The 22,782-nt window shown below is 36.9% G+C and overlaps 2 protein-coding genes across 7 annotated transcripts in view; one reads left to right on the top strand and one right to left on the bottom strand.

Moving 5' to 3' along the window:
- Positions 1-4,542: 4,542 nt before the first annotated feature.
- On the bottom strand, positions 4,543-13,909 carry smyd4 (SET and MYND domain containing 4). Its single transcript, XM_028466742.1, has 10 exons — positions 13,768-13,909; positions 12,669-12,813; positions 10,200-10,289; positions 9,178-10,108; positions 8,099-8,365; positions 7,063-7,250; positions 6,782-6,929; positions 6,587-6,703; positions 4,965-5,088; positions 4,543-4,764 (listed from the first exon to the last, which is right to left on the bottom strand). The coding sequence occupies exons 1-10, from the start codon at positions 13,899-13,901 to the stop codon at positions 4,641-4,643; spliced, it is 2,268 nt and encodes a 755-aa protein (XP_028322543.1). The 5' UTR covers positions 13,902-13,909; the 3' UTR covers positions 4,543-4,640.
- A 997-nt stretch (positions 13,910-14,906) lies between these two features.
- The window catches only part of LOC114475887 (replication protein A 70 kDa DNA-binding subunit-like), a 53,083-nt gene continuing 45,207 nt past the window's right edge, over positions 14,907-22,782 (top strand). For 2 of the 6 annotated variants that reach the window (XR_003675514.1, XM_028467067.1), the window contains exons 1-6: positions 14,907-15,016; positions 15,435-15,482; positions 17,058-17,136; positions 17,330-17,450; positions 17,878-17,969; positions 18,046-18,126. Coding sequence is in view for 5 of the 6 variants with exons in the window: in XM_028467067.1 (XP_028322868.1) it covers positions 14,984-15,016; positions 15,435-15,482; positions 17,058-17,136; positions 17,330-17,450; positions 17,878-17,969; positions 18,046-18,126 (454 nt within the window). In the remaining variant the exon portion in view is untranslated. Of the gene's footprint in view, positions 15,017-15,434; positions 15,483-16,983; positions 17,137-17,329; positions 17,451-17,877; positions 17,970-18,045; positions 18,127-22,782 lie in introns of those variants that run through there. The other 4 variants (XM_028467068.1, XM_028467070.1, XM_028467069.1 and 1 more) reach the window with 4 other exon arrangements.

Here is a 22,782-nt window from a genome sequence, read left to right as displayed (position 1 = left end):
TCTTTTGCGTCAATGAGATTTTATTTTGGTACTTGCGGTGGATTTGCATATTAGCCAAATATTTAGTTTCACCCGTGACATTTAGATTTAACATTTAAATCAGATATATAGCATTTAAATTTAACATTGACATATTTCAACAAGAAAAGTAAATTTTTACAAATTTCACAAACATTGCTGTAAATGTGGTCGCGCACGCGTGTCACACTTTGAGAAGAACTGTTGGGAAAAGTATCAAGTAACTGCTGCTTCATTGGCTCAAACTCACAGTTTTGACATGAACAGTTAAAGAATCTTTGTTCAAACTCTGCGGGAGGAGAAATGAACTCAGGACAGTTAAGGTTACACAACATGCCTTTGCCGAACATCATCATTCTTCAACCCCAACCTTCAAACTTCAGTAGATTTAGTCATTTATTGTGCCTTCCCCATGCACTGCACTCATTAAAGCTAAATATAACTCTCTATTATTCTCTGCTGTCAGCATTCATTTGAAACATTGAGTTCATCTAAGACTACGATGATCAATAAAGTGAAATATTGTAGTCAGTGGTGAACCAGATCCTGAGGTATTCTCTCAGGTAGGGACACTGAAGTTGCACGTGTTCTTCTGCTTTGTGATGGAAAAGCAGGATCATGAGTGCAGTGTCTGAGTTCACGGTTATAGTTGCAGCACTGTGTATAATTCATACCAGGGTGACCAGAAAGTTGATGACTGGTGACTTTTCACTGGAGATGGGATTGCTGAGTCAGCTCAGAAGCTTTCTGTTACAGATATTGACATGGAACTTGTCACAGAATCCTCATCTTTTTGTTCACGGTGAGGCCATTTTTAATTGCATTATGTATAGCAAGACATCTGATAAGGCCGATATCACAGACTTGAGTGGCAGCCGACTGACAAATGTGGAATGTGTGATGTGATACTGGAGCAGCGAGGATCCGTCTGCAGAAAAGTGTTCCACTTCCTTGTGGTTCTTCTCCTGCACTGCTGTTATTTATCAGAGAATCATAAAACTCAATTAAATCTAAACTTATTTATTCATTTATGATTGACCGTTTGTAGGATTGCGTGCCTTTAACCAAATATAGACATTGTGCCATTAAAGATTCCAATGGAAAAATCCTGATATCTTGTCATTGGTTATATCATTAATGATTAAATGGTGTTTTTAGACTTTCATTGGATAATCTTGATGGATGGGCCATCTGGCATACAGGACAAAGTCCCAGGCAGCTTTTTTTTTTTTTGACGAGCGAGTGGAGGTAGACATGGTAACAGGTGGCCAAAAATGGTCCAAAGGTGACACAAACAGTGACTATAATGGGCTAAAAGCAAAAAATGGGCAGATAAAGAGGAACCAGGTGGTATGTAATGGCAAAGGATAGCTTAAATGGGTGAAATGTGCCAAACAATAGTAAAAAGTAAAAATAGCAAAAGTTAGCTCATTTGAATGAAAAGTGGCCAAATATTTTTTAAGAAAGAAAAAAAATTGGATAAAAGTGTCAAAGAATTTGGAAAAATGAATAAAAGATAGGAGAAAAAAAAGGTACTCATGGGAAAAAGGTAGCTAAAGTGTCAAAAGGGGCAAAAATGGGACAAAGGAAGTTGCAAAATGGCCAAAGGAAATAGGTAAAAAGGGATTAAAAAGTTCCCCCCTTTTAAGGTTTACTGGGGGAATGACCTCTAATGTCTGGAAAGAAAAGGCCAGTACTAAATTTTTGTCCCAGTCCACCCTTATCTTCAACCATAAGTGACTCCTCTGAGTATCTTCATCTCTCATACTTGTTGCCATTGGCTGCCCTTTTATCTTAAATCCAAGGTTCTTGTCAAGTTCTCCAGCTTTGACAAAACAAACATTTGGAGCCTTAGATGAGATGTAATGTCCTATCTCTTGGGGGGACATTTTACTGTGAAATTCCAAAAAAGGTTGTCAAACAAATGTATTTTTTTGAAGGAGATGAGTTTTTGACAAGACTCTTTTTCTTTTGACCTCAGCCTGGTCTTCTGCAATAACTTTGAAAATAAATAAATAAATAAAAAAGGACATCTGCCCCGTGGAGCCTTCATGGCTTCAAACACACTTGAGCTGCTGCCACATGGATTTTTCTGGTCCGGCCCACTTGAGGTCAAACTAGGTCATATGTGGACCTTAAACTAAAATGAGTTTGACATCATTTATTCAGACAACTGTTCCTCAGGAAATCCACTTTGATCTCCTAACATGTTTTGACTGACAACTGCCAGTCTTCGTCAGAGGCATCTGCTGATCACTTTGATTGATTTTTACCTTCTGAAGTGTTTGATTGTACTATCAAACACCGTTAGGTAAAAATATTTACACGTCTATATCAGCGGTGGGCACATTTTAGGGCCACATTAACATTCATGTTAGCATTTAGCATAATGAACAATTTGAGCATTACTACAGGAAAAAAAGGGTTCCTGTGTGTGTATTTTGTCATTTTGATTTTTTAAATGTATTTTGTTGTTTGTTTTTAGAATCCTGCTGTGTATTTTTGTTATTGTCTGGTATATTTTCCTGTCATTTTGTGAATTTTGATTGTTCCATCTTCTGTTTATTTTCCTATTTAGTAGAGTCATTTTATATATTTTTGTTTGTAATCTTTTTCTTCTTTTTTTTTTTTACATTTTCCTGTATTTTTGGTGTCCTTTTTGGTGTCATTTTATGCATTTACTTTTGGCCTTCCAGTACCACCCATGTCTGGTCCATGTAATATTAAATATCTAACATTACAGGTAGTGATGACGTCATGTGTCTGAGCATCACCTGACTTTCCAGGCATTTACTGTAAGCACAAAATGAAATCAGTGATTAACTACTGCCATCTAAAGGTCATAATGCTCTACACATCTGTATGCAGAGGCTGAGTTTCTCCATATTTCCTCAGCGACTGTGGCTGTGATATTTTCATTTAATGGGCTTCGTGTCAGCATCATTCAGAGTTGTGTATGAAAGCAGGGGATGCTGGATAGGTTGCCACTCCAAGGTTGTCATTGGAGCATGAAATTAATGTTTGATGGATACATGGTGACGACAAAAGGTTAGAGCGTTTCCTCCAAACCTGTGGCAGACTCACAGGTCACCTCTGAACAGTGACCATCAGCAACAAAACGACACACAGAGCAATAAAGCCGACTGTACATCTAGACTAGAGTGAAGTATTGGTGGAAAGCAGGACTGATTTTGAAATATTTTAATGTTGGTTGCACATAGTTTTGACTCTTTGATTGAAATTAGTCTGGAAGTGAAAGCTGGATGCATAACATCCATTTTTATTACATTATTTTAAATGCGTTCAATTTTTCTCCATTCAATAAATGTCTAAATGAACCAAGACAATGAATTCTGCCAGCAAAATTATAATGGGTTAAAACCCTAATTCTTCTCTGAAACCGACAACATGGACTTAACTTTCACGTTCAGTAAACTGCTGTATAGACCCATGCACACTTCAATATTTCACAACCACACAACTTTTTTTTTTAAACCCAAAACAAAACCAAATTTCAATGTTGTCAATTACTAATTAACAACCTGACTAATTAATAATTAGTCATTCCTAACTTTTCGGGTTTTTTTTTTTTCAACATGTTTGTTATACTATGTTACAGATACAGACTAATTAGTGGACAAAGTTTATTTTAACTAGATTTATATTTGAGTCGTGAAAGAATAGGATATAGTTTGGTGTTTTAATTAAAACATTTGATACAGTATTTAAAAAAATAAATTCCTAGACACTTCCAGTGACCCCAATTTAATTCCAGGTCACTCCACATAGGGTCACGACCCCAGGTTGAAAATTACGGTGTTAGTGGAAGGGTGTCGTTGAGAAAATAAATTACACCCAATGCCATGTTGTTATAGTATCGGCTTTAATAATTTGGCTTTTTGTGTAAATGACTCTTTACTGCAAGCACTGTGCTTTAAAAGTTTTTTGTTTTGTTAACTGTTAAATATTTTTTTTATTTTTGTCTCATCTTGTATCTGCACACCATGCTGCCTCCTGACCAAATTCAGGGGTCTGCAACCTCTATTCTCAAAGGAGCCATTTTGCTTAATCTCACCTGGATTAAAATCCTTCCGGAGCCGAACAAATACCTTTTCAATAAAGACAATATAGTGTATAAAATTCTATACAGTTAAAATGCTATCAAACAATTTTACGAGTTAATGGATTTGATGGGCTCCAAAAAATAACTTCAATTTGATAACACATGATCATATCAAGCATGCATAACTAATATTTCGCCACATAAATAAAATCTCTATTTTCTTCCACAATAGTATTTTTGTTAGTTTAGTTATCTTACGCTATAGGGAGCCATTGCACAAGTTTCAAAGAGCCACATGAGGCTCCAGAGCCGCAGGTTGCAGACCCCTGACCTCATTCAACTTCATTGCATTTTCAGTTTAAAAAAAAAAAAAAGTTTATTTGAGTAATAAAAATAAAGTTTTATCATAAAACTGCAGCCAGGGTTCCACAAAAACATTAATAAATGTTACATTAGCCAGCTTTCTTCCCTTCGATTTTTAATACTTCTTGTACAAAATGTATTCTTGTCTTTTCAGTGATTTGTATTCAGGAAGCGTTCCTCTGTTGGTTTGAGACGACTATCCCCTCAGACATTCCTCCATGGCCCTCAGTTCCTGTAACTCAGGGCAGCGGGGGCCACAGTGAAGGCTGAGGAGTCGTCTGACCTTGGGGATGACTGACAGGGCCGGGCCCCGAGCGCCGCTGAGGGAGAACACATAGGGCTGTTAGCTTTCCTAATACCATCAGTCACCGCCATAAAACACAAGTTATGTGGCTGAAAGTTTTCAAACTTCACCTTATCTAATGCCGTGGCTGTGAATCTGAAAACATCACTTGACAAACATGACAATAGAAACTAGGAGAGCATTAAATTATCCTCATTGTCAGCATCCATTTCTCACCCATTGAAGTGCAGCTGAGTTAATTTAAAAAGTTGTTGGCCAAGTTCGATGCTGTCTTCTCCGTACTGGAAGCTAACGGCTACGGCGCTACGCTCCAGCTCACGTGCTGCATTGCTCCAGTCCCCTACAGCAGGAAACAAACAAACTGAATATGTACCCACAACTCTGCCAATCATCCTTTGACTTTACTTATTAAACCAAAATCCTCCAATTATTGTTCACTACAAAAATCTCTCATTGTTTTAGATTAAGGAAACTGGCCTTCATCGTCATTTCAGACATTTGTTTGTGTTGAAATTCACTTAAACACTGAAAAACATATGGCAACTGTTAAGAAGCAGAATAATCTGATTATTCCACATCTATTTAGTACACAAGCAGATTAGGGCCAATTTTAAAGAAAATAATTTTGGGTAAATCAAGAATAAAGTTGAAATATAATGTCGAGATTAAAGTGGAAAAAACTAGATTAAAATCGAAAACACAAAATTAAAATTGAAAATTTTATCACGATATTGTATTTTGAGTTTATCTTCAAAATTTCAACTTTAATCTCAAAATTATATTTCAACTTTACTCTCTAAATTTGAACTTTAATCCTGACATTCTATTTCAATTTTAGTCTGAAATTGTCAACTTTTATCCCGAAATTTCAACTTTATTCTTGATTTGCCCAAAATATTTTCTCCATCAAAATTGGCTATAATCCACTTCCGTAGTTTAGAGACACATTCCCCTAAAAATAAACATAAAGCTAAGTGTAACTAATAGAAAACTAACTCACCAACTTGTCTGAAACATTGATTAGCTAAATCGTACCACAAGTGTAATAAAGATTTACCATCTTTATCATCGTGTGCACCACATGTAAACATTGTAATTTACAGCATGTTAATGATGTTTTAAGTGGGTGTAATCATAATAAAGTTTAGTCTTGAAACTGTAAATTCAGATCAGACGTAGTGAACAGTGCAAGCATCAATAACTAAATATCCACTGAAGGAGTTGCAGTAAATAATAATAATAATCGTTATTATTCTGTCTTTACTCCAACGTTGCCCAGTAAAACGTACATGGAGAACAGGCTTAGGTGTTTCTTTTGACTGAAGCCTTGTCCTGTATTCCAATGGTTCATCCTGATTCCACGCACACACACCCTGAAATATCAAGTACTAATAAAATCAAATAAATTACTGATTTTTTTTTATTTTTTAATTGCATCTATTTATTTTTATTTCATCTATTTTGCCCAATAAAAAACAATAAATACATAAACAGAAATAGACATACAGTGCAGCAAGAAGCAGAAAACTCAGAGCTTAAACATTTTTTATTCTTTTTCAAATTAAAACACTACACACAATCTCAAACAATTGTATTCTATACTTTCACGTTATCAAATATAAAGCAGTATAAAAATGTCTGAGCTGGCGCTTTGTGCACTAATCCTTACTACTCTGTACTTGTAACAGTATAAATAAACAATATAATAAAAAAAAACTACTTTTAGAGAAAAAAGTCTCCTGAGGACGCCAGAAATTTGTGATATGAAAATGGGGTCACGACCCAAAAAAGGTTGGGAAAGTCTGAGTTAAATAAAGGAAAGACAACTAAACTCTTACCCATGGTAGCATAAGCCCTGGCTGTGGCATCAGCCAGCTCGCCCTGTAACGGGTGATTCTCTGCAAGAATCTCCTTAGACTGACACTGAGTCTTCTTCAGCAGTTTCAGAGCTTTTCCTATAAGACAGACAAACCATGACAGTGAACAACATTAGCGTCTCTTTATTAGAAATGGCTTCATTACTTCATCAGCACCTGTTTGTTCTCTCTCCAGGAGTTGCAGAGCCGTCTCCAGGCTGACCCTGACATCCTGCAGCCTACGGCTCACGTCAGAAAACGACATACGGACGCCACACGATGACAGCGAGCAAACATACTCTGGGTTTCTGCTGCCGCAGCACATCTGGAAATTACACCAAACGGTTAACCTTATTTACCATAAAAAGTAAGTCTTAAAGAAAATATTTTTGTGTGTAAAATTATATAAAAAATAAAAAGAATAGTAATGGATACACAGATAAACCCCATCCACTTACATTGAGGGAACTTTTACATTTACAACACACAAGCCCAGATTCACGTCGACTGCCTTCAGAATCCAATTGGCGCCGTCCGACCGCCTCATCCTTCTGCAGGGTGCAAGCTTCACACTGACACAAGAAGAAGTATTGTTCACGCAGAAGTCGCTGGCGTTCTTTGGTCACCATCCGACGGCTGTGAGGACCTTAGAATCAAAAGCAAAAAAAAGCCCGAAAATGCAGAAGATAAATCCTTGTATCGTTAGTTCTTTAGCTATTCTGTTCCAAAACCAAATCGGAAACGCTGAAAAAAATAAAGCCAGATAATTTAATTTTTAAAATTTAAATATTAATGTTAAATATCCAGATATCACACAAACGGAACAAGATTATAAGGGGAAAAGAGGGCGAGACCTACATGTTTTAAGCCCACCACACACAGAGTGGACCCACATACCGGGAAAGAAATTAAGTCACACTGTGAATTAAAACGTTATGAATACATAAATAAATTGCCATATAATATGGAGAGCTTACAACAAAACACTTGAAGATATCTGCTTAAAGGAACCAGTTAGCGTTATGTATCTACTCGTGCCCCTTGTTTCTTGTGATCAACTTCGCTGCTGGTTGACGGCTGCCGTTGGTCGCACCAAGTATTAAAACATGAGAAATGTTTTTATTTACTACCATCACAAACGCTGTGTAATTATTTTCGTATAAGTCTCTAACATTTATTGTTTTCTCGCACCAGCCTCACAGTGGATAGTCAGTAACCAGTTTATTTGGATACTACTTGGACCGTAACACTGCAAAATAAAACGTGCTTTTTTACGAGCTGAAACAACCACAAATTACTATTTCTGTATTTCCGTTTTGGTTTTAAATCACTAAACCACGCTGTTTATTTGTTTCTTGAGTCAGTTTTAAAGCAGAATATCCAAAGAACAAACGATACATGGATTAACATGCACTGCATTACCTTCTAATTAGTAAACAAGCACACATTTATTCAAAATTTCATGCTTGACTTTCACTTCTCACTCCTTCTTACCGTAGCAGTGCAGGACCTCTTGTCCTGGGGGGATCTCTTTAGTAGCCCTGACTGTTACTCTGACTCCACGGGCTCCGTGTTCATCATCACAAACATCTTCAGCAGAATCCGTAAACACATCAGATCCATAATGGCCAACCTTACTCCCAGTGCTGAACACCAGGCTGGTGTTGGGACAGCAGGAATGATTGAGCAGACTTAGGGTTGGGAATATGGCCGTCGCGATTCTGACCTCTCGACTCGACTGCACCACTGCGTCTGATGCTCCTGCAAGATGTAGAAGAAAACAAATAGGGTGGCAAAAATAATCATAGGAGAGAGAATTACTAATTGTCTCCAGTCTGATACTAAAACACAGAAAAAAAAAAACAAGAATTATACATAATCCTGAGTATATTGTTGACATATAGCAGTTGCTAAACCTCCTTTGATCATATCTGTAGCAGTTACATTGACACCAAAAAATAAGTTTATTCAACTCAACTTAACTTTATTTATATAGCACAAATTACAACAAGTCATCTCTGTGCGCTTTAACAAAATATAAAGTCCATAGTAACTTTCAGCGTCAAAGGAAACGCTGCATCACTAATAGTCAAAAAGGAAATTAAATTACAGCTTCTTTCATACTTTAATATCACCAGGGTTGGGCTCAATACATTTTTTCAATTACAATTACGTCTTCACTTACCCATATTCAATTACAACTCAATTATGATTACAGTGACTGGGATTTTTTCCATTTACAATTATTATTTTCCCCTGAAATTCAATTACAATGATGTTCTCAAAGTTCAATTACATTTAATCACAATTGCTGAGCCTTTCATGAATAACCCCATAAGACTTAACTTTTCTCTTGTGTTAGCTTTCTGTTACAATCTCTGATAATGGGTCGGTTTTCGCCCATGTCTTAAATCATCTGTAAAATACACTTAAAACAAATATTTATAATGCAATTTGTTTTATGTCTCTTTTTTTAATTAAAAATATTTTTTTTCATTTACAATAACAATTATAATTACATCATAATTGTAATTGATTATCAATTACGTGATCACAATTTTAATTCATCTCACCTTTGTCTTGCAGTGTGATGACTGCTTGTGCGTTACATCTCAGCTGCAGCATGTGCTTCAGGATTGCACTTCCCATCAGCTCCAGCTCAGGCTCCCAGTTAGCACAGCCTTCCTCTCTGGGAGTATCTGGGGATTGGCTGCTTGCTACCGAGGCGTTAATAATGGGTCTCCAAGAAACAGGCGGTGGCCCAATTTTGCTGAGCCTCACATAGAGCGTTGCTACTGAGACGGCGTTCAGGAAACGCAAACTGGGGCTGTGCTGTGTGAGGTGGGGCAGTAAGTGAAAGACACACAGGTAAGGCTCACTTTGGTGTGAGGATGGAGGACTGAGTAGATCTGGACATGAGTCACTGTTTAGACAAATACTTTCATCTGTGATTGGCTCTCTTGCTGCCTGAACTCTTTTAAACCCCGCCTTCAATGTCACCCTGAAGGCGAGTTGCAGCATCACCCCCAAAACTGTCAGATCTGCACTAATTGGACACTCCCATCTGTGATGTTCCTCCCAGGCTTCCTGCTGACATCCAGCTGAGCAGTAGCGGCTGTAGCTGCATCCGTCGCACGGCACAGGGCTCAGAGTCTCAGACAAACAGCAGTGGCAGCGCCTGCACTCGTTTCCAAACGCCTCTCCGTCCTCCAGCGTGGGTATGAGGACACAGCTGTACGGCCTGTCGGTGAGGGTCACCTCCCCTGCTGTTATTCTCTCCACGGCCACCAGATGTCGACCTTTTTCCACACTGGAGACAACTGCAGCTTTGGGACTAAGGTTTGATGACGAACGCCAAGCAGATGCTGCTTTTTCTGGACAGGTTTCATCCTTTTTATGCTCATGGACATAGTTGAGGCAAAGTGTTCGACGGTCCTCGAGTTTGTGAGAGAGATGAGAGGGGTAGCCATTCTTCAAGGCTTTATCTATGTCAGAAAGACATTCCTAAAGACACAAGAAGCCATTTCAGCATTTTAATATAAGAACGAATCACAGATCAAAACAATTTTATTGTGACATAGTTAATTAATCTCACCTGAAAGTGCTGCAGGTGGTAGAGGGCAGCGGATCGGTTGGCGTAGCAAAGAGACACTTCCTCAGAACTTTGGGGCGCAAAACAAATGCCCTGAAACAGAAGAGACACGGGATGTGTTTGAAATGGCATACTCCATACTATATACTCTCTACTATATACTATAGTTAAGATGATGACCGTTCCCACTGAAGTATACTTTCAAGTTTCCCAAGATGCATTTCGAACCTACAAAGACAAAAACCTGAATCACACTGAGGCTAAATATCTCCGTTGATTCACCACCTTTGAAAGTTCTGAAAACCTTTTAAGCAAGAAAATGACCAAGTAGAATATCAACATGTGGTCATTTGATCCATAAAACTCGTGGAAAACACATTTCATGCTGACATTTTTGGAGATTTTCAAAGACCCGCCATTGTGCTCGTGACAAAACTTACAGTTAACTTCAAAATAAGAGCCCTATTTACAAAAGTGTTACAAACTAATGGAAGACAAGAAGAGATGCTTTTGTTTTGAAAAGGGGATGTTTGATTTTTTTGCTTGAAGCCGGTGTCACGTACTGCTACGTACAGAGATGTACCCATGCTGGAATTGCCATGATTGTCATACAGAGATTGCTGTACTGATTTTAAAAAATGCTTAAATCATCACATCAGTCGACCAGCGATAAAAAAAAAATCGACCAATGATAAAAAAATATGATTATCATGTTCAGATTGTTAATTTATATGAATACAACAGCTTATTATTGTAAAGTTACATTAGGTTAACTGTTGTATATTATAATCATGTGTTTTTGGAAAATACATTATTCCTTTTCGTATTGAGTTTTATTATAATCATATTGTTTTGGAGAATAAACTATGAGATTGCTGCATGAGACACTATTACTTTACTCAAGTTGTTGACTGAGACTGTCACTCACTCACTCGCAAAAGTAGCAAAAATCACAGCAGAACTAGCAAAAATTCATTTTCCGGTAGTGTGCATGCTCATAATCAATCTCAGTACGAGGTAAACTCAGTCTGTAACACCGGTACCAGGACAATTTTACGTTCCGCTCCCAATGCATCATGGGGCGATTGGTAGGGATGTAACGATTCACTCAACTCCCGATACGATTCGATTCACGATGCTGGGTTCACGATACGATTCTATCACGATTTATTTTACAAAATGGGACTGTAGACAAATGACTGAAAATATTCCTTTATTTTTTGGGGGGAAAAAAACGACTACCGTACTATTTTCCTTTTATTTTTCATTATCAAAAGAATTCCTTGATAAACTATTCAAAAACAATGCAATTTAACTAAAAATAAATCTTGAATGGAATAAATAAAGGAATAATACAAATGAAGAAGAAGCCTATTAATTTAAATTCTGGTTCTATAGTAAACAATGCAAAACTGCATAATAGTTCTTTTTCTTTTTAAAAGTGCAACTGAAAATGTATTTTGTGGCTTAACAATTGGACTTTAAAAAAAAAAAAAAAAAAAAAAAAAACAGTCATTGCACTGTATTTAAGTCAGATATTTGTTTGGCCAGCAGAGGGCGCTGGTAACCCAGTGGTCGGTTGGCATGCAGATATTCTAGCAGTGAAGAAGAGATGCTATGCGCTAGCAGACAGAGCTAATAGAAAAACGTGACTTTTACAGATATTCACGTAATATTATTACAGATATTCTTTCGGTGCTAAAGGGGTAAGGAATCATTTATGAACATGTTTAAGAGTAGAAGGCGGACAAAAAGAAAGTAGTAGCAGATTCTGCCCGCTGCGTACACTGCTGGACAAGAGAAGGGATAAAAAATATATAGCGCCTTCTTGTGTACACAATCTTTTCCTACTAACTACTGTGAACACACTACATACTCATTTTGACATCAGACTTAGTATGAGTAGTACGTTAGTATGACATTTCGAACACAGCTATGGTCTCAGACCATGTCAGCGTTTCCTACTCATTTCTAGATCCTTAAAACAATACACTTTATCAAACCGCAAAAAGAGCTCAACAGGTAAGAAAGATCAGATATCTCTGCTATTATCATTTGGCTTCAAAATAAACAAGTCATTCCATGTCATTTCAACAAATTTACAGGACATCCCATGCATTTTGGTCTCCAAAAATTCAGAAATTTGTATCAATTGTTCCTTAATTATTCTATTGGCACTGTACATTTTTAGTGTGATACTTTTTGAGACATGGCCAATTAAATGTTTGTGCGTCCATATTTTTCTTCCATTTCCAGCTTCCAATATCTCAGGGACTACACCACATAGGAAACTGACATTTGCTATAGTAATACAGCTCTACCTACTCTATCAGAATATCTAACAAAAACATCTGCTATAAATCCTATCTGGTGGACATGCCAGCTGCTCAAAATTGGAAAAAAGTTTGTCAAGGTTTCAGGCTCAAACCTGTTTTTTGGCCCTTTAGTAAACAGCTTAGATTCTCACATCACCTGTGAGTAATGCAGAGCTGCTGCTGTGTAGTTCTTGCTCTTAAAGCTGCAGTTGCCGCTGGCTCGACATTTAGCAGCTTTTTCTGAGTCTTTGTGGACGGAGAAAGCTGCTGAGATGGACTGCACCAAGTCCAAGTCATCTTCACTGAGAAAATAAAATAAAATAAACAAACACACAGAAAAGTTAAATTCCATAAAAGAAAGCTCAGTCTAAATTTGAATCAATTTGTACATTTCTGAACTATGCCTGGATTGAGGGCTATACCAGCTTTCTGCTTTTTTTCAGAAAGCAGAAAGCGTGTTTTGAGGTATTTTGAAAGGGGGGGGGGGGGGGGCACAATCTCTGACATTCATAATTTGAAGTGGCTATTGATGCAGAAACGTATCACTAGCTTCCGCGACTATAGGTACGTTTTCCGGACCTTTTCTACATAAGCGTAATGTTCTTGTGTTTATTCACCGTGTCAGGATGGCCGAGTGGTCTAAGGCGCCACACTCAAGGATCCTTCCTTCTGCTAACGTGGGTTTTAATCCCACTTTTCTCATATATATTTTTTCATTTTAACATATTTTAAATGGCAAATTCCACCTTTAAAAATACATATACAAAAAAATAGACATTTTAGGGTATTTCTTGGGATAGAGCTAAAATTAGAGTTAGCGGAGTAGTAAAAAAAAAAAAAAAGAGCTAAAATAAAACTGACGGAACTTTAAGTCACGTGGTGCACCTATCACGTCACGTATCAATAGACTGAAAGTATGAATAGCCACGACAGATGAGTCAACAACAATAATATTGGGCCATATCATACCAGGGAACTTTTACTATGCTAATGAGCCAAACAATAAATTATATATAATAAAACTAAAGAGACTCAAAACTCAGAACCTAAAAAAATCCCAGAAATGAGCAGGAAAGTGCAGTAGAAAGATGGTCATTATGTAACATGTAGACAATTTAATTCATAACTCATGCATGCTTATGTATCAACACAAATGTTGACAAATATTTCACTCTTAGTTAATGACAGCATCACAGACATAACTATGCTTTTACCTCAAACATGATACAGCAGGAAACCAAACTGTGGCTACTCACGTTATCAGATTGAAAGCAAATCTGAATACTTCATCTATTTCGTGCAGGGACGTGAAGTTTTGCTTGGACTCTGATTCCAAAGCGATCCATTTCTGTGCAACGTGATCCTGCCACTGAACACAAGGAAGATCCATCAGGAACTACAAGCACTGCGCGCGCATGTCTCTGTGACTACATCCGGTTATCCGCAGACAGGTTTGGACATGATCTGCAAATAGGCAGCGCTCACTACCGTCAAGGTAGCGATGGGAGCAAGATTATGTCGACAACAACTTTCAAAATAAAATATGAAAAGCTTTTGACAAAATGCAGCGTGGAAGGGATACACTACGAAGGGAAAACAAAATCATATAATTGATTAAACTTAACAGCTATTAAGTCAACTACCTAAATTAATGTATTGTAGTGTGGATGAGCCGTGAAATAAGGGTTACTGAAGTCTTGTCAGAATTCGCCTTTTATTGCTGAACAAGGGAGCAGGACAATCGCACACAGTGCTCTTACACACCATCCACACTGTCAGCATGTGAACTAACACACCCCTTTTCGGCTCGCCCACACGTATTAATCCTTTTTTTTTTTTGTTGTTGTTGTTGTTTTTTTTTTAAATGTGTATATATTTTTCTTAGTGTTATCGAGACGTTTTATTTTCATTGCCATACTTTTTATGTTGTAACATATGTCTGTATTCTTGAAGGAGTCTGTTTATGCTACACATTGCAATATGTAATGTTTGCTTGACTGGTTTGTATATTTTGTTTTCAATAAGAGAGAGAAAAAGGAAAACACAAAGAACACATTCAAAGAAAATGAAGCAGCAATCCTAAACTATTCTTAATTGTAATTCTCTTTTATAATCTCAACAGTAACAGGTTCCCTATTTAAGTTTTATTTACACGGCTGTAAGAAGAAAAAAAATAAGCAATGTACTTGGGCTGTCGGGGGTTAATTTGGAACACAAAGATGATACAATTAATATATAAACCTAAATGAGTTTTTTTTATTTATTCACAAATAAACAAAACCAATAATTGGGTTCTTCACAATCCATCCTGAGGTTATTAAATTGTTTTATTTTGAAGGCAAGTGTTTCATGCATTTCTCGTTATACTTGAAACTTCATTATTATCTCAAATCTCGCGAGAGGAGCTTCCAATGTTTTGGTCACAGGTTCTGTTGACGGTGAACACAGTCCGATATTAACTTTACACCAGCCATGAACGTGTCACTCACTGAGGGCGCCATTGAAGTAAGAAATATAATAATTTTGACTCCGTTTGAGTAATTATTCCAATGTAAATGTTTTTCAGGTAAAATATTAGCAAGAGTGATGCACTTCACTAGACGCTGCTAGTAGCACTGTGAGCTAACTGAGTTAAAGCCCACACAGCAGCGTCAGAAGTGGCCAAACTTTGTTGTTATTTAATACCAATAATAATAATAATTACTGAATATTCTGTTGTGGTTAACCAACCAACCCCAGTTAATAAATGTCGTTTACAACACATTTTGTTTTTCAATTCGAACTCTTTTACCCAGATGTACTTGTTATCAGGTTCATTGGCAATGAATTTAAATGAATATTTCCACCATAATTTCCTTCATAAAGTTGATATTTGCACTGAGATTACCAGCATGTAAGTAAGTAATATGTTTAATATGTGTAGGCGCTGTTCAACGGTGAACCTGTCAACAACCCGGTGCTACAGCTGCTGGTGAGTCATTTTATTTTTATTGTTTTGTTTTCCTGCCAAAGCTCCATGGATAATACATTGTTGTATTATAAAACTAGGAAATAGCCTAAGCCATTGCACAGGATAAACTGGGTAGGGCTGGGGCGATATTCTTATGTGACGATTTTATCACAATATATATATATATATATATATATATATATATATATATATATATATATATATATATATATATATATATATATGATAGTAACAATTAGTGGAATTTTAATTTCCTAATTTTCCTTATCCAAAAACTAAAGTGGACTCGCACACTTCTCGGAACAATATACGAGTCATAGTTACAAAAACAACTCACGACAGATTTCAAGGAGAAATATCATAATTTATTCTGTTTATATATTATTATATTAAAAATGCTGATTTTGAAAGGACTGGAGCTTGTGTGTGTCTTAGTTGGAGATTGACAAAAGTGAAATATGAACGTCTTAAAGGGGATCCTCCACTTTCTTTGTTTTTTTTAAACAAATGTGGCTTAAAACCTTTGAGATGTTCTTATTAGATCATGTCTAACAAACGCATTATTTTGCACCATATTTGTTTTATTAACTTTTAAAAAGGGGACTACTTTACTGTTTTAAGACCTGTGCGCCGACATCTTAAAATGACGTGCAGAGTTGGAAGTTCCTGTCGCCCCCTGCGGTCACAGATTTTTGCGGATCACGGAGTTGGTTTAACCACTTTCGGCAAACAAAAGAGGTTTACATCAACATGTTTAACTTTTACTGATTTTTTTTTTTTTTTAGGGCAACCCAAAGCAGCACAAGTTGCCATTTTGACTGAAAAAGCTGCTGAATGATCCAACAGCAGGCTGAATGCTTCACTCCTATAAAAAACAATGGACTAAAAAGGGCGATCCGTGTCATCAATCACGTCGTTTCAAGATGGCGGCGCACAGGGTCTTAAAATGATAAAGTAGTCCCTTTTTTAAAAGTTAATAAAACAAATATGGTGCAAAAATAATGCATTTTGTTAGGCATAGAGCTTCTAATAAGAACATTGGAAAGATTTGAAGCCCCATTTGTAAAAACAGTGGAGGATCCCTTTCACTTTGCATTTCCCGGTATTATCAGCACTAATATTTCTTTCTTTTTTGTAATTTCTTTTGGTAACACTTTACTTGAAGTTTTATACATAAAGGCTGACATTACGCTGTCTTATTATGACATGACTCCTGTCATTAGCATGAATAAGATGTCATGAAGGCTGTCATTAAGTGTTGTTCATTAACCTAACCCCTTATCCCCTAACCCTACCAAACCCCATTAGATTCCTCCACCTAACCCAAAAAATGTCAACATAGCTCCAAGGGTGTTATAATTTAGCAAACGACACTTAATGACAGCCTTTATGACACTCTATTAATGCTAATGACAACGTAATGTCAGTCTTATGTATAAAACTTCAAGTCAAGTGTTACCCTTCTTTATTTCCTTTTTCCTCTCTTTTCTTTTTTCTCCAGCACCAATATTTGAATTAATAAAATATATATATATATATTTATCTATGAACAGTCATTTATTCTGTTGTTATCAGAATATACGTGCCCTCACAAGTGCCTCAGGTTCACTCAAGTTTCGTCTAATGTTTAGCGATGGTCGACGCTTTTCCTCTTGTGAGTATCAGCTTTCGTTTTTGCATATTCTTTGACATGCAGATACTATTTGTCCCACTGCAGAAATTTAAAACCTCACCTGTGAGAATTTACTTTTCTTGAATTATAAGTAAAAAAAAAAACAATCAATCATATGCTTTTTGTTTGATCTGCTTTAATATGTTTTCTTGCTGTGTGTTCATGTGGACTATAGCCTTCCTATTGGACACCAATTTAAACCATCTGCCAGAAAACAACATCCTGGAGATAAATTGTGTGTGTATGTTGAAGAAGACCTCCGCTCAAAATGCGTTTGTGGGCAGTACTGCTTCCAGGTTTCCTCTCTTCTCATCCCTCCTTTTTGTTGGTTTCCCACCTAGGGCTGGGCGATATAGACCAAAACTCATATCTCAATATTTTTTCTGAAAATGTCAATAATCAATATAAATCTGGATATTTTTAACTCAATAAAGTGTTACTAGAAAGACAATTCTGGGTGAAATTTTCTGATGCAAAACATTTATTAACAAACAGCTGCACATTATGAGTGAGTTCTGTAGTGTGGCTTGTTTTGGGGAAGGTCAGAGTTATTTAACTGTGCTTTTCATACAAAATAAACTATAAAATAAAAATATATTGTTTTAGGCAATATTAAAAATTTCTATATTGCCAAAATAGAAATGTTGATACATCTTAAATTTTGATATATTACCCAGGCCTATTACCGCTTGTAAGTCACCTTCTGTTCTGTTTATTTTCAAGGATTGTGATAATAGTGGTGGATGTGGAAGTATTGAAATCAGCAGAAGAAGTTGGAATGATGATTGGACAGCCCACCGTATTAAATCAAAGTGGTATGAGAAATGTTGAGAGAAGAAGGCTTATATATTATGTTCTGCAAGTCCTGCATGATGTTTGTTTATCCTGCAGGTAAGATGACTTCTCCACAGAAAGTGCCGTCGACTCCTCCTGGACCATCGTCTTCATCTGACGCTGTGGCTGGACCCTCCAGTAAGTCTCCAAACATTTGATTTGTAGACGACCAGCCAGGTGCTCTTTTGTTTGGCCATTAAAAAACACGCACATCCCTTTTTGAAAGCAGTGTGCTGGATCAAAAAAGCCAACAGATGGTTTTTTGGTGTAAGTTGAAATGAAAATTGGGAGCGAACTACGCAGTTGTGCACACTTTTTTCATTGCATCTGCTCTTTTGTTTGTGACACCTGAATGTCTGCACTGGTTTTAGTCAAAATTTCAAACACTAAGGGACTGAATTTGCTTATAAATTTTAGTTCTTGGCCTATTATTTCTTTTTTTTTTTGCTTAATTTTATTTATTTATTTTGCATAATTACAGAAAAATACACATTATCACAGAAAAGATGGATAAACAGTGCAGGAAAAGGCATAAAGCTCAAAGACCTTATTTGAAGCCATTACCTAATTAGAAATCAGTAAAGAACAAAAACGATAGAACTTAAAAAGAGAAATATTGACATGGAAAACAAAATATAACCTAAGATAAATGGTTAAAATGACTAAACATTAAAATATAATCAAAAACACGTGATTGTAAAGGGTTTGTGAATACCTCAATATCAAATAATTCAACAAATTACTGATCCAACAATAATAGCTTAGATTGAACAAAAAACACTTAATAAATACTTAATAAAACTCTGTTTAGTCTGATGATTTTCACTGCAGTTCTGTTGATGATTTCTGTTCCCTGTTAAAGTCTGCTGGTGTAAACAATCCTCTGACTTCAACTCAGTTTTGTTTTTAAAATATGGCAAAAGTTGATTTGTGGGTTCAGGTTTAGAGAAGAATTATAATGTTTTTAGAATCCTAAATCCTACCACAAGAGGGAGCTGTTGGTCTTTTTTCAGTGAGGGATGTTGGCAAATAACTACAGCAATAATCTGAAGCCAAGAAAGACTTTTGCTGTATTTTATTCTTCTTTAAATCAACAGATCACTTTTAAACCAGCGTTAAACACCTAAAGGTAAAATCTTGGCTCTTTCTGCTTTGACTTTTTAAAAAAACTGTTCCTGTTTCAAAGGCTGTATGTGGAGAAACTGTGTCAATGCAACCACGGGAAACGCTCAAATGCCTTTTTCTATATTACAGTAAAAGCTTTTGCATTGGAACAGGTGCCCACTGGCTAACTGCAGGTGCAACATTCAACTTTTCCACCGCGTCCAGACTTGAAATAGTGAGAAGTCTCGGCAAGTGATGGATAGGTTACTTTTCAGCATGTGCCATGCCTGAAGTAGTCCATGTTTCTTTAACCTTTTGCTATTAGTGCTGCTAAAAACAACAGCTGCACTTAGCGTTGAGAGGGATTTTGTTTAGTTGTACAAAGTAGTCAACAGCCCTCCTCAGATGAAGCTGTGGGTGGATAATGAGTGCTTTGTATTGAGCGTGATGGTGAGTGTGTAGTTGTGTGTATGTGTGTGTGCATATTGTGTGGGCTGACGGATCCTTAAGATCATGCCTTTATGCAGAGTGGGCTGACCCCCCCACGCAGCGATGGGCAGACGGAAGCTGTGAAGAGAAGGAGGAAACAAAGCTGACTCAGCAGATGCCGCTACGCATGATGGGAGTTCATCAGGCATCAGAATTGTTACGGATTTCTTATGTGTGTAATTTGTAATGAGGTTGTGCCAAGCTTTTTATTACTCTCCGATATTTTGCAAACAGCATTTTCAGGAAGTCGATAAGTTTGTGGACTGAGAATAGACGCTAAATGCCAAAATCAGCTCCCCAATTGTATGAGATTGATCGACAGTGTTAGGTTGTTTATTTGTGTGGATTTTTAGACTTTCTGGGCCTGTACTACGGAGCTGGATTTTCTCTTATCGTGTAAACCTTCTGGATTCATTATGTGTGTGGTGTGGTCGAGGTCATTTTTGGGTCATGACCACATTTTGATATCCCAGTTTTTTTTCCTCTAGAATTAGCTTTTGATAATTTTTGTTGTTGCCAGGATTAGTGCACTGAGTCAAAAGATGCACCAGCTCAGATGTTTTTTATACTGTTTTTTTATTTTACTAGATCTATATTTGAGAAAGTTTAGTTTAGCCTTTATTTGAAGGGACAATGCATAGAGACATTAAAATCATAAAAGACAGAGATGTTCTACAACAGAGTATAGCTAAACAGCTAGTTTCCAACTTTATTAAACCCCAGAGGAGATTTTCGAACATGTACAAGCTTTATGTGCAGGATTTTGAAATGATTTGTCCTCTTTTTGCTTTGTTTGATTCATTATTATCCCCCACCACAAAGTGTGAAGGGGGACATTGGTTTGAGCTCCGTCTGTCCGTTTAAGTTAAAGGGTACAGCTTTTCTCAGAAACTGTTTAAGATAGGATAACCAAATTCGTGTGTGGCTTCAGGGTATCAATACCTTGATGGAGTTCGAAAATGAGAATTGCGCAATCATTTTTTCCGGAGTTATTGTCCTTGTTCTGTTTTTTTTTTTTTTAACTCTGTTTGAGGTATCTTCAAAGGGGACAGCTTTTCTTAGAAATCGTTTAAGATAGGATAACCAAATTTGGTGTGACTTCAGGGTATCAATTCCTTGATGGAGTTCAAAAATGAGAAGCGTGCAATTATCTTTTCTGGAGTTATTGCCCTTGTTCTGTTTTTTGGACTCTGTTCGAGGCATCTTCAAAGGGGACAGCTTTTCTCAGAATCCATTTCAGATACGATAGCCAAATTTGGTGTGTGGCTTCAGGGTATCAATACCTTGATGGAGCTCGAAAATGAGAAGTGCAATAATATTTTTTCCGGAGTTATTGCCCTTGTGACTTTTTTTACTCTGTTCGAGGTATCTTCAAAGAAGACAGCTTTTCCTAGAAACAGTTTAAAATAGTTAGTAAATTTATATTCACGTGATAATATTTTCTTATTGCACAAGAAATAAGGACTTAGTTACAATTGAAGCCACATGGACTCATAATATTGCAGAAGAGACTCCCAGAAATAATCTATCCAAAGTGACACTGTTACACTTTCACTGGGGTGGCAGGGGGGAGTCACACAAGCACGCCAAACGATTAACCATCAGCATTACTAATATGTCCACATTTACCAGTTCTAAACAGGACAAAATGTGTTACATTTAATTATATTTTACCGGTGTCGTCGAATCCTTTTTCAGGGGGTGAGAGCAGCGTCGCAGAGCTGTTTAGCTGTGCCGAATGTGTGTGCCTCGGCTGTTTCTCCTTGTAACAATGAAACTGACAGACGTCAGACTGATATTTTAACACTGTGTTTAATGAAAAGCCACAGTTTGATCCTCTACAAGAGTAAATAACAAGTGAAACATTGATGATGATGATGATGATAATCATTTCTGAATGCAGGAATGTAAGAAGTTAAAGATTTTAACTGTAGCTAAGACAGAAAAATGTGTCCGATCGTCACACTACAGTAATCTGATCAAATCAACCTGTTACATCGTTTATCAACGAAGGCGTTTCAAATTAAAAGTGCACTTTATCATTTTCACTGATTTCAATGACATTTACATGCGTTAGGAAAACTCCATGTTCCGTGATTTCTAGACAGCCCAAAAATAATGACATCATGCCCCTGTCCACCTCTTTTGCATCAGACCACCTTCATTGACACATTAGGTGCTTTTGGTTGATTTACGCGCAGTGGGCGTGTCAGGAGGCTGGACCGGAGAATACATGCAGGAGAGAGGTGTGTAAAAAAGCACTGAAGTCCAGATGGGAGAATAGACCCCAATATGCACAACTGTTGCATCACATTGTTCTCTCAACACAATCAAAATAGTTGATCCTTACCCACCCCTTCCATTGTCCTACCGTGACTCCCTCTCCCCTGTTCCTTTCCCCTTCATTACGGTGTAACACTGCCTTCTCTTTTTATATTCTCCCTTTAATAAAATTTAGCATTCGGCTAATTACGTTTTATTGATTTTATTCACTGTTGGTTTTATTATTGATTTCATCTGTTGAATGTTTTCTGCCCCTGTTTCTGTAGCAATTTGAGATTGCTAAATGTGAAGTGCTTTACAAATGAAATATATTATTATTATTATACGTTTTTCTTACCTGGCTTGTGATGGTCACAACTATTAAAATGAATGTATTGTTTCATTGGAATAACAAAACATCCATAGCTGTCGTGAAAAGATTGCATCACATGTAGTGTTGACCTTCAACAGCATGTGCAGACATATTTAGAAAAAAAACCCATATTGGATGATGTCAAACCTGAAAACTAGTCTGTAAATTGTCTGTTATAAAATAGAAATGAACCCTGTCTTGCGAGGGCTAAAAACAGAATTATACTCTTACGTCAGGTGTGTAGATCACACGTGACGCTATAGTCCTAAAAACTGTACAAATTCTAACTATAGTATTTTTAAAAAAAATCTGAAATGTACTTAACACATTTCAGATTTTTCTCAGTCTCAGCAAATGGTGTGACGTCGGAGGTCATGGCCCAGTAGTCACTCCTGGGTCCGTGTTCCAGTTTAAATATGAATCAGCAGCCATCGTTTCACGTAGACGGGCTTCCAGACTGCATGCGCATCACATTTAAATTCCAAAAAGCGATCTGCACTTGGTGAAGTGCTGTAAAAGTGATTCATTATTTATAACGATCTTCTCGCTGTAGATTTCCTTGGTCT

This window comes from Gouania willdenowi, chromosome 14 (assembly GCF_900634775.1).
Source record: "Gouania willdenowi chromosome 14, fGouWil2.1, whole genome shotgun sequence".
Taxonomy (NCBI): Eukaryota; Metazoa; Chordata; class Actinopteri; order Blenniiformes; family Gobiesocidae; genus Gouania; species Gouania willdenowi.
This window is presented reverse-complemented; position numbering and strand designations above follow the sequence as displayed.

Coding starts and splice junctions, on each gene's coding strand:
- smyd4 (XM_028466742.1), bottom strand. CDS start 13,901: ATGGATCTTCCTTGTGTTCAGTGGCAGGATCACGTTGCACAGAAATGG. Junction 10,109..10,199: donor ACCACCTGCAGCACTTTCAG/GTGAGATTAATT, acceptor TTGTGTCTTTAG/GAATGTCTTTCTGACATAGA. Junction 7,251..8,098: donor AGAGGTCCTGCACTGCTACG/GTAAGAAGGAGT, acceptor TTTGATTCTAAG/GTCCTCACAGCCGTCGGATG.